This window comes from Rhinolophus sinicus, chromosome 14 (genome assembly GCF_057876585.1).
Source record: "Rhinolophus sinicus isolate RSI-liver-muscle chromosome 14, RSI-T2T, whole genome shotgun sequence".
NCBI classification, from domain to species: domain Eukaryota; kingdom Metazoa; phylum Chordata; class Mammalia; order Chiroptera; family Rhinolophidae; genus Rhinolophus; species Rhinolophus sinicus.
In genome coordinates, this window is record NC_142514.1 from 27,360,022 (window position 1) to 27,372,493 (window position 12,472).

Sequence of the window (12,472 nt, forward strand, 5' to 3'; positions counted from 1 at the left end):
GGGAAGAAAACTGTATTAAACATCTGGTGTACGCCTACGTACTTTATATGTCTTCCTTATTTAATCTTGATAAGAACCCTGACGATGAGTATTTTTATACACATTGTTCACACCAGGAACCTGAAGTTCAGAAATATTAAGTGGCTTCCCTAGGGTCACTTAATTATGACGTGGTACTAGCAGGGTAGGTCCTGTCAGGTATGTTTCATTTGACTTTGGTCCTTTGACCCTGGTAAGGGTCGTGAGAGCAGGTTTTATCAGAAAGCGAGCAGAGCCAAGTGGTAGCCTCTCTTGAGCAAGACTGAGATGATTCTTGTGCTGTGGATGAGGGTTCAGAACAGGCTCCAAGGGTCCACAGGTGTAAAGACACTGACAAGTCTGTCTGCAGGTGGTAAGTTCTTCCTCTTTTCGTTCAGGGCTACTGCCAAGATCTGGAAAACTATCTCACAGAGATCTAAAATGAGTTCTTTGTGTTCAAAGCGTGGTTTCCATGGGTACATAGTTTAAGTTGGTCTCTCGTATCTACCCTTATCGTAGCCTGGACTCTTCTTCTGAGCCTTGAATGTAGCTGCCCGTTGGCATTCTCCAGCCTGCCAGGCGACCTCAGTGTTGAGTCCTGAGCCCTTTGTCAGCCGGTTCCTGCCCTCCTGTATGCAGTGTCTCAGGAACACTCAGCTGGTCATGTGTTTCTTAGCCAGATCACACTAAATGAAGTGTTCCCATTGAGATCATTTTTTGTTTTTATTTGGAAACGCATTTAAAAATGCATGTAGTTTGGATAGAAGTAAGATGCTAACTTTCTTTCACTGTGTATTCACTTGGAATGAGAGCTATTTCTGGACAAAAATAACAACCTTGGCAAAATTTAGAAGCAATCCCCTTAGACAGGGCTTCTTTTCCTTGAGTCTTCTCCATTTATTTCAGATTTTGACTACCAGACTTTCCTGGGGGAAGTTTAATAGCTAGATCTCATTATTTTGTTGGGGGGAAATGGTCAGAATCCCAAAGAGAGGAATGATTTTCAATAGTACTAGGGATAGTAAGGCTAACTAAATATTCTTGTTATTTGTGAAGTAATGCCATTGAAGCCTAACTTGATTTATTCATTGAGTTGGTGTCATAGAGCTGTTTAAAAAACTCACACTTTACCTTGACTTACCTACCTCCTTGCATTGGCCACTGAAGCTGCCTTGATGCCCGCTAGGGCGTAGAGGCTCCAGGGTAGTAACAATAATAACAAGAGTTAACATTAATGAGTTAACTGTGTGCCAAATAGTCCGTGGGTTTTCTCAGTTAATCTTCACAGTGACAGTGTGAAGTGGTAATTTTATTGTCCCCATTTTACAGATGAGGAAATTGAGGATTGAAGAGATTAAGTAATTGGTTCAAAGACACGCAGCTAGAAACAGTGAAGTCAGAATTTGAATCTAGGTTTGGCTAACAGATTATGTTAAGTTAGAGTTCTGGACAGAGAGAGAAGCACTTGGATTTTTCTTTTTTTAGTTAAATTTTATTTTTTAATATTAGTTTCAGTTGTACAAACCAACATGATGTTAGACATTTGCACCCCTCACAAGTCTACTACCGCTCTGACTTCGTATACAGCTGTTACAATACCATTGCCTATATCTCCTATGCTGCACTTTACATTCCCTATTCTGTACTTTAATTATAGTTGACATTCAGTATTATTCTATTCACTTTCAGGTGTGTAGCGCAGTGGTCAGGCATCTACACAGCCTGTGAAGTGATCCCCCTGATAAATCCAGTGCCCAGCTGGCACTCTACACAGCCTTTACAACATTAGTGATCATAGTCCCCATTCTGTATTTCGCATCCCTGGGACTATTTTGTGACTGCGGTTTGTACTTCCTACTCCTTTTACCTTCTCCCCATCCTCACCCCCCTCCCATCTAGCATCCATCAGTTTTTTCTTCTGATCTCTGAGTCTATTTGTTTTGTTTGCTCGTTTATTCTGTTCTTTAGATTCCACATAGAATGTACTTGGGTTTTAAGAGTGACTTTCGTAAGTGCTACACTAGAGCTTTTCCCATTTTACTTTCTAACTTTACTCGTTTCCTTTCTCTTTTTCAAGGGTAATAGCCTCAATTGCTGAACTGGACAAGGCCACTCAGAGTTTGCATATTGGTCAGAGTCCATATCTGGAGAGATTTATAAAAGTGGAATTTCTGATCAATAAATACACTTTACCCAGTTCCAAAGAGAAGCAAAACTTACACTTGTGTTCTTGGTCACCTTTTCTCTTCAATTCCCAGATAGACTCGGAAATTCACTGTTAAAAGTGGCTTGGCTTCTTTGTTAGTGTGTTATTTGTTGGGCTTATCTAGAGGAACAGACTGAGTTATTGCTGCCATAAGATGAATAGTTTTCCAGACACTTGGTCTCTGGTGTATGTTTTTCTGATGAAAATACATACGTTCCCAAGAGCTGCTTATATTTTGGGACTCTTCATGGTTTATTGATTGAGTTTTGCTCTTTCTTGTATGTTCCCCTCTTACACTCCTTAGCACGCACAGTGCTCTTTAGACCCTCTTGTTCATTTGTTTTATTCATTCATTCATCTATCTATCTATTTATCTGCTCCTCCAAATAATGATAATTGTAGCCAATGGTTTGCTCCTCCTCCAAATAACAGTAGCCAGTAATTATTGAGCATATATTGTGTGCCAGGCACTATCTGGGCGCTTTAAATGAATTAACTCATTTACTCCTCACTGCAAGTGTATGAGACAGAACTACTATTATCACCATTTTACAGATGAGGAAACTGAGGCTTTGTGAATTAAGTAACTTGCCCAAAGGTGCTAATGTGGCATATATAGTAGAGTCTGGATTTGAACCCAGGCAGTCTGGCTTCCGATTGATCTTATAATTACCATATGCTATAGTGCTCCTGGCAGCTAGGTCACTGAGCAAGAAATTGTGAGCTTTTTCTAACTTGATTGCATTCATTGACACTTGGCTATGTAGACAGTTCTTTGAAGGGTTTCTGGGCCTTTGCATGTTTAGTGTTGTCTCAATTCCACATTGCTATGCGTTAGAGACAGGAGTCACCACGTCTCCTAATTAGCTTCTGTGAAGTCCACACCCTCTGCCTGTCTGTAGTTAATATGGGTACTGGACTCCTGGGAGGAGACACAACAGGAGCTTAGGGCCAAGCTCGGATGCCTGGATCCTGCCACTCTCAGAAGCCCAACGTTTCCCATCCTGTCAGTCATATGCTAGTTTCTCTATCAAAGTTTTAATCTCAGCTATATTTGTTGTCATTTTTTATTCTCTCTATTTACAAGCCTTATTTTTCTAGATTTCAGAAATTTTAGGGTCTTAAATTTTTAGTCTATATCTGTTGAAGTTATGCTTGCGGATGTGCTATTTTGAGATCAAGTGTAACTCCATGGCAGTTTTGATAAAACCTACAGCGTCCCTTCCCACAGGCTTGCTTTCATCTGTCAGAGACGTTAAAGTGATTCTGGGGTATTGCCTTGTTTTGAGATTTCTTGTGGCTAACAGTTGCGGGTGGCCACCCTAAATTCCTGTGAGTGAATTCAAGAGAAGCAAGTCCAAAATCTTAACGACGGTCAGAATCTTGCTTCTACAAGGCTTCTTTGATGGTTTGGGGCCCTGCCCATTGGCTGTTAGCAGGGGATATCCTGCGGGGTGCTAAATATGACTTTAAACGGCCCAATCTTTGTATAATAAATGACGTCTAAAAAGAAACCAGTCACTCCCTCCTGCCAGCCACTAACCACTTCCTGTAAATGTCAGTACACAGATCCATCTAAATGACAGTACACAGATCTATCTTAGTTTTGCTAGAGGCGGCAGTTCCCCTCCTCTTCTTCCTTCAAACAAACATGCATACCTATACACAAAGACTGGAAACAATCATTTTACCTGTATATGTAGAAAACTGGTGTATCCAAGGTATAGCTTGCCATCTTATGAAGATCTTATGAAGAGTAAACTTTGGATACCTTTTATTGTGTTCACTAATAGTAACTGTAGATTCAGAAGGAATCTTGATATTTGAGCACTTCAGATTTTTTTTCCCCTTTTAATTTCCTGGGAATTTGTGAGTGGCACAAGCATGATACTATATGATTTTTTAAATTCAGACAGTTTAACAATGGCTCCTGGTAACAGAATAAAGCAGAGAAATGGCTTTCACTTTGGGAAATGAAAATCTGGTGAAGATATTTATAAGATTGCAACAAGACCGTTATGCAATGGTGACATATACGAGTACTGCAATGTTTGGTGTTGAAGTTGAGATTCTTTCCTTAGAGCCGGGTGGAGCTGTGTACAGACTAAGGCTTCCAAAGAGGAAGTACTCCAAACATATAAATACCTTAAAGTTGTTTAATTTCAAGTTAGGATACTTATTTTGCCAGAACATTTTAGCAAAGGGAGGCAGTGGTAAAATATATCGATTGGAAATCAGACAGATAAAAATTCAGGTGTCGGTTCATTCTTACTTCCTTTGTGACTTTGAATTTTCTAAGCCCCAATTTCTTGATTTCTAAAATGGTGATTCTTAGTGGATATTATCAGGATTAAGTGAAGTAACAGATGTGAAAGTGCTTTCCAGTAGCTGCTCAACAAATATCAGCGTAGTACAGTATTAGTATAGTGTGTTATATAATAAATGCCCTTTCACGCAAGGCCGTCTTCTGTGACCATCACAGCTCTGGAGCTTCTCCACAAGAAGGGATGTGTCCTTATCATTGGTGCCCACTGTGTCTAACATAAAGCTCCATAGTTTTCAGTTAAATGAATGAATGAAATGCTCTGTTTCACAGGCGAGTCCTGTTCCGGAGGGAGCACTGGCTTTAGTGTGCACTGGATTGCACTGTCAGTTTTCCTTCTCCGGTGCTTCTTCCCTTCAGCAAACACTGTATTGATTACATTCACGTCAGGAAAAAGTCTTCTGACCCTACATCCTTCTTTCTGCTCCCTGTTACAGCAAAATTCCTTGAAAAAGGGGTTTTTACTTGTCCCAATTCCTCTCCTCCCATTCTCTTTCATTTTTTGCATATCTTATTTTTAAAAATTGTTTTTCATTGAGGTGTAACTGACATTAACATTCATTTTAGGTGTACAGCATGATTCAGTTTTTGTATACATTGAGAAATGATCACCACAATAAGTCTAGTTAACATCTGTCACTTTACAGAGTTACCCACAAATTTTTTTCTTGTGATGAGCATTTCTAAGATCTACTCTCAACAGCGTTCACATATGCCGTCCAGCATTATTAACTATAGTCACCAGGCTGTACGTTACATCCCCGTGAATCCTGCTATTCTCTCTTTAATCACTCTAGTCAGGCCTTTCTCTATTAAACTGCCTTTTTGGTTTTTGAATGTGAAGCTCTTTTTCATTCAAGTATAGTTGACATACTATATTATATTAGTTTCAGGTGTACAATATAGTGATTTGAAATTTTTTTTTTTTATTGGGGAAGGGGATCAGGACTTTATTGGGGAACAGTGTGTATATCCGGGACTTTTCCAAGTCAAACTGTTGTCCTTTCAGTCTTAGTTGTGGAGGGTACAGCTCAGTTCCAGGTCCAGTTGCCGTTGTTAGTTGCAGGAGGCGCTGCCCACCATCCCTTGCGGGAGTCGAGGAGTCAAACTGGCAACTTTGTGGTTGAGAGCCCGCACCTCCAACCAACTGAGCCATCTGGCCATCCGGGGGCTGAGTGGCAGCTCATTGACTTCATTCTTGTTGCGGAGGGCGCAGCTCGCTGGCCCATGTGGGAATCGAACCGGCAGACCCGTTGCCCAGAGCTTGCGCTCTAACCAACTGAGCCACCCATCCGCCTGATTTGAAATTTTATACCTTGCAAAGGGATTACTACGAGAAGTCTCGTAACCACCTGTCACTGTACAAAGTTATTGCAATATTATTGACTACATTTCCTTTGCTGTACATTATACCCCCATGACTTATAAACTGTAAGTTTGCACCTGTTAATCCCCTTCACCTTTTTGTCCATTCCACCCGCTGCCCAGCCCTCTGGCAACTATCAGTTTGTTTCTGTATCCATGAGTTTGTTTATTTTATTTTGTTTGTTCATTTGTTTAGTTTAGATTCCACATATAAATGAAATGATACAGTATTTGTCTTTCTCTGACTTATTTCACTTAGCATAGTACCCTCTTGGTCCATCCCTATTGTTATAAATGGCAAGATTTCATTCCCTTTTATGGCTGAATAATATTCCTTTGTGTGTATGTGTGTGTGTGTGTGAGTGTGTGATCTTTATCCGTTCACCTATCGATGGACACCTGGGTTGCTTCTTTATCGTGGCTATTATCAGTAATACTGCAGTGAACGTGAGGGTGCACATATCTTTTTGAATAGTCTGCCCTTCTTAAAGTCACCACTTCTTAAAGTGACCTCCACATTGCTAAATGCAGTGGTCAATTCTCAATCTCATCATGACACCTTAACAGCTTTGACCTGGTTAGTTACTGCTCCTTAAAACACTGGCTTCTGGGGCAGCATGCGCCTTTGGTTCTCCTGATCCACTGGCTTCTCTTTTCTGTCTCTGTTGGTGGTTCTTCCTCTTCCCTATCTAATGTTGAAGGGTTTCCAAGCTTAGTCATTGAAGTTGATCTTTTCTCTCTCTCTCTCTAAGTGATCTCACTCAGGCTCCTGGCTTTAAACTTCATCCTGGGGTCTCTCCCTGAACTGTAGATTCATATGTTCAATTGCATATTCAAAGTTCCACTACAATGTCTACTAGGCATTTCAAACCTAATGTAGCCAAAAGGGAATTCCCACCCACCCACCCCCCAAAAAACCGAACAGCTACAACCACATGAACCCCAAAACCCTCTGCTTCTCTGGTAGTCTTTCCTATCTTAGGAAATAGCAGGTCTGCCCTTTCAGTTTCTCAGGCCAGAACCCTTGGCACCGTTCTTGATTGTTTTTTCCCTCCTCACCCTTACTCAGCCTGTCAGCAAATCCTGATGACTCTTTATAATTGATCCAGATTATGGACACATCTCACCATTTCTACGACCACACCCTGGTCCCAGCTATCATTTCTCAGCTACCAATTTTCACTTGGACTATTCAGTGGCATTTTAACTAGTTTCCCTGCTCCTGCCTCTTAATAGTCTGTTCTCAAAGAAGCAGCGAGAGTGATCCTTTTAAAACCTACGTCAAGTCATGTCTCTCGCTCACACTGAATCCTCCCAAGTTTTCCCATTTCACTTACAGTAAGAGCCAAAGTCTTCATAAATGGCCTATGCAGCCGTAGGTGAGCTGACCCGCTCCCTGGCCTCATTGCCCGACACTCTCCCCTTCTCTGTTTTAGCTCCAGCCATTTCAGTTTCCTCCTTGGACCCTGAACACACCAAACCTGCTTCTGCCTCAGGAACTTTGCAGTGGCTCTTTGTTTGGTACTTTCTCTAGATTAGGCGTATGATTTGTTTGCTCAGACGGCAGTTTATTAGAGAAGGCTTCCCTGACCATCCCACACATAAAACGGTACGCTTCCCCTCTGGCATTCCCGTCTCCTCTTCATCTCCTTTAGTATTCACCATAGTATTAATGTGACAAACTATACATTTACTTGTTTATTTTCTGTCTTTCCTTACTCTCTTGTTAGGATATAAGCCTGTAAGAGCCAAATCTTTGCTTTGTTCACTGTGTCTCCAGTGCCTAGAACAGGGCCTGGCACGTGGTACATAGTAAATAGTTCATGAATGAAATGTAGATTAGAACAAAATTGTAGGTGATCTTGATACCAGATTAAAATGTTCATATTGTATTAGTTCTTCCATCAAGGGCCCTTTATTATCTACCTGCTTAGTAGATTGTTGAAATCTAAAACCCTTCCCTTTTATTTTTTTAAAAAAGGTAACTTCACAGATATTAAAGCAATGTGCATTTTTAAAGCTTATCTGTGAGAATACAGTACAGTTATATACCACGGTGTGAAAGGCACCATAGAAATAAGTCAAGAACTTGTTTGGTAGAGAGATGAGGCTCTAACTCTTCCTTGAGTGAAGGACGCTGGGCGTCACAGAGGCATCACACGGCGTTACTTGTACTCTTGGCTGTTGGGTCTCTTCTGTTACATTGTGTGTCCACACTTCATTTTTTAAAGTGTCTCTTCAGAGAAAAGTGAACGAGGAGAAGGGCACTGGTACTGTAAGACCTTTGCATATTCAACTTAGGTTGTGTAGACTTACTGGGTTCTTTCCAGCCTTTACATGTGCTTGTTAGGTTTATTGAAGTGTAATTTATATGTAGTAAAACTCACCCTTTTGAGGCTAGAATTCAGTCAGTTTTGACAGATGTGTGCAGTTGTGGAACCAACATCACAGTTGGTGTATGGAACATTTCTATCACCCCCTAAAGGGCCCTGTATCCCCTCAGTTCCGTTCCCTCACCCCCAGCCCCTGGCCACCACACACCTGATTCCTGCCCTTACCGTTTTGCTTCTCCAGAATGTCACATCGATGGAAGCGTACAGTATGTAGCCTTTCGTGTTTTCTTCTTTGATGTAACATCGTATTTTTGAGATTCAGCCAGGCTGGTGTATGTATCAGCAGTGTGCTCCTTTTTATTGCTGACTTGTATGCCATTGTGTGGATGCACCACAATTTTATTAGTTCACCAGTTGATGAACATTTAAGTTGTTTCCAGTTTTTAGTTCTTTTGAGTAAAGCTGCTATACACATTCACATACAGGTCTTTGTGTGGTCACGTTTTCAGTTTTCTTGGGTAATTAAACACCCAGGAGTGATACTGCTTGGTCATCTGCTATGTGTAAGCTTAACTTTATAAGAAACTGCCAAACTAGAGTGGTTGTGCCAATTTACACCCCACTGGCAGTGTATGAGAGTTCCAGTTGCTTCGTCTCCTTGCCAAGACTAAATATTATCGATGTTTGTAATTTTAGTCATTTTAGTAGGAATGTAGCGTACAGGGCTTTTAGCTGCTGCTGCAATGTCCATACCAAATTTTTCATTTGTAAGCAGGCCTTAGTTTTGTGGAATGCATTGTTTCCTGCTGTTACTGAGTGTGCTGATAGCCCCTAGGGCAGCTTCGTAGACGTTAGGTGAGGTAGAAGTTGTTCTCCTTGCTCATTCATCTTCATCACGCCTGATGTCAGCTCTGTTTCCTTGAGCTCGCTCTGTAGTGATCCTCTGCAGTGACTGCAGGGCCCTTGCCTCCTTCTCCTGGGCCGTGGGTTTGGAAGGGTTGCCCTCCAGCTGTGCCAGGGTAATTGCGGACACTTACACATTTTTGTGTACTTTGCCTCCTCCCTGAAAGTGGTTCCCTGGTGCTTCTGTGACTTTTTTCTTTTGGCTTCATCCTGAAGTCTGGCATTCCATCCAGGCTGGGAATGGAAAGTTGAGTGTGACGTCCTCTGACACCCTCCCTTCTTGTAGAAGGGTCTGAGGTTTGTTTGTTTAAGCCGAACAGAGGACGCCAGAGATAGAGATTGAGTCAGCTCCACACTAGTTAGGCTCTCATTTTCACTCTCCTGGTTCCTCCTTCTCTTTCCCCTCCCCCTCTGGCCAGTTGTTTCCTGGGCTTTGTCTGAGATACACTGTACAGTTTTAGTCCCCGTGAACCACTGCCTGCTGAAAACAGTTAGAGGCGAGATGGAGGAGAAGCCGCCAGGAAGTTTCTGACAACACTGCGCTGCGGCCCTGTGCTGATAGCGCCGGACGCAGTAACCTCAGGAGAAAGGCATTCGGGAGGCCTGCTGTGGGCTCGGGCCAGCTCAGCGGAGGACAAGGACCGGCCTGGAAATGCCTCTCTTAGATTCATCTTATTTGCCATCGACCATCTTTATTTTGACTCACGTTCTTGGACTTGCGGGTGTTCTGTACTGGAAGAGGTGTGCCAGAGGCAGAGCAGGTAACGGTACTGAGTTGTTCTTCAAATCTACTGTGGGGCTTTTGAGGGTGGGGTAAGTGGCAGAGGGCTTCTCCGTTCTTTCCTTAAAGGGCCCGCACATCCTCTCATCTGGGGGGCTGGCAGACCTGAGTCTGTGTGTGTGGACCTACCGAGCAAACTGGGCTGCCCGGGGACCCGTTTGGGACCCGGACTCTTTCCTGCTCTCGGAGGCTGTCTGGCTGGGGGTGCCGGTTTGATGAGGTGACGTCTGGGCTGGAAGCTGAGGGGAGTGGCAACTCTGGTGGCTTGTGTCCTTCCTCAGAGAGTGGAGCCCTTCCCTTCCTTACTTTCTCAATCTCCATGTGGTTTCTGGGTCTTTGTTTTTAACCAAAGACATGCAATGACTCTGTCACGCTCCTCCAGGTATGGATGTGGGACACCTTGTGGATTAGAGAATTTTTTGAATTTGGTGTATTTTGGAGAAAAGGCAGAAGAGGAAAGCTCAGTGAGAAGACAGGGTTGAGTGGTGTCCTCCTGGGGTGCATCTTGGAACACGGGGTGCCTCTGTTCTCTTTGGTATGGTTGACACTGTTCCTTTCCCCTCAGGCAGCTCTACAGTTTATTCTACGTGTATCCAAGGCATCCTCTTCAATGTAAGCAAGTTAACTGTTCTTTTCCCAAAGAATTGGGCCCTGCTATTCAAAACAAAAATTTTTAATGGTAACAGACCCTGCTTTCATCCCACATTGCTATTCTTGACACTATATTCCTTGAACTTCTACATGCCCAGGGCTGGGATCAGCCCCGTCTTGAGCGGATTCTGAACCTCCCTAGTTGAGGATTCATAGTCTGCCTTTCCCTGGAGCACATCATCGGCTCCCAGTGTCTTCAGCTCTGCTGCTGTGATCTGCTCACGACCTCCAAGCCAAGTATTGCCATACGTGTTACTTGGTAGCTTACAGGCTAAGATGGAGATTTGATGCCATTACTTAGCTTTCTATTAAAAGTTCATGAATGCTTGACAGAATTAGAATTAGATTCAGTCATCCCCCAGTTGCCTTTCCAGTAAGTCCCAGAAAAGCTTTTGACTAAATATCCAGATCCCAGCATGTGTCTCTATCAGCAAAACCAGAAGGAAATTTAGAAATATGTTTGCTTGTGTGGATGTGGTCTAAAAGGTGCCCCAAAGTGGCTTTCCAGAAATGTGAGCCTGTATTTGAGCTTGGAAAGAAAGGAGTAGGCAGGTATGAGTTACTCGGCCCATATACTGTGTTTCCGGGAAAATAAGACCGAGCCGGACAATCAGCTCTAATGCGTCTTTTGGGAGCAAAAATTAGTGTAAGACCCGGTCTTATTTTGGGGGAAACACAGTAGTTCATATGTAATGAGAAGTATCATTCGAGTGGAAGCTGCTGCTTTCCTTTCCCTATGCATTATGGTAATGACATTTCCAAACCACTAATCACTAATATTGATTAATATTTTAGAAATTTAGTGTGGAATTTTCTATGAAACTTAGGAGTCGTAATGCTGTGTTTAAGTGCTTTCTTTTTTGTGTTTTAGAAATAGTAATTCCATAAATAGTCATAAAATACATTGCAATAAAAAGAAAAATATTTTGTAAAAGCTCTTTATTTCTATGAAAAAACTCTGATTCTAGTACCAAATAGTTATATTGGGAATGTGGTATGTTCAATTCATCTGTAAATTTCGAGCAGTGGTATTTCAGTTGGAGATTGTGATGCCAGAGCTTCCACAGAAGTACTTAAGCGATTCTGCATCCATTTTATTATTATTTCAATTTTAAGGTGTTTATTTAAAAATGTATTTAAAAACAACATGTACACTCTAATGTACTACCTTCTGATTAGACATCGCCAGAATCAAGTTTCTCCATCATTTCTTTGTATATATGTATGCTGCTTATAAATATGTACTTGATTGAAAGGGTGAAGATGGTCTCTTCTGATCTGGGCTCTTTATTTAACTGGAAGCGTGTATACTATTGCCGAACATAGATCCTGTGCCACGAAATTCTAGGGAAGGCTCCGTTGTGGGGGCTCACGTGTTGCTTCTGTAACGGTGAGTGGGCAGCCATCGCCACGTGATGCCACGGGAATATTGGCTTAGTGTGTGCTAACAGTTTTTGTGCGTGTCGTCCCACTTTTCTAGTCATATTTACATATTACAAAGAGCACATGGCTTTTAGATACTGAAGGTATTTAACTCTGAAACATATTTCTGCTATTCTTTCATATTCTTGTATCAATTTATTTGAATAATAACCTGAGATTACCACGCAAACTGTAAAAGTGTTATTTGTTTCTATTTGTTTTATTAACCATCCAATCTCTTACTAGTTCTACCCTTGTCAGAAGTCATCCTTCCTTTGCTTGAAGGGAACCCACCCCTATGAGAACATATAAACTATGGACTATTCATTTTGTTGGTAATTGGGAAGTTCTTTTTTAAACTGAAACTTGCCTCTTTGTAACTCATGTCCATTGGTGCAAATTTGGCCCAGCAAAGAGCAAGTGCACTCTCTCCTAGGTGTCAGGCTTGCTTATATTTAAAGGCTATCTTC

The 12,472-nt window shown here is 42.0% G+C and overlaps 1 protein-coding gene across 17 annotated transcripts in view; it reads left to right on the forward strand.

The window, feature by feature from the left end:
* MACF1 (microtubule actin crosslinking factor 1) overlaps window positions 1–12,472 on the forward strand; it is a 311,168-nt gene that overhangs the window by 90,336 nt on the left and 208,360 nt on the right. For 2 of the 17 annotated variants that reach the window (XM_074334437.2, XM_088791034.1), the window contains exon 1: window positions 9,571–9,909. The exons of 14 other annotated variants lie outside the window; for them this stretch is intronic. In XM_074334437.2, the coding sequence (XP_074190538.2) occupies window positions 9,801–9,909 (109 nt within the window). In that variant the 5' untranslated portion in view covers window positions 9,571–9,800. Of the gene's footprint in view, window positions 1–9,570; window positions 9,910–12,472 lie in introns of those variants that run through there. One more of the 17 variants, XM_088791037.1, reaches the window with a different exon arrangement.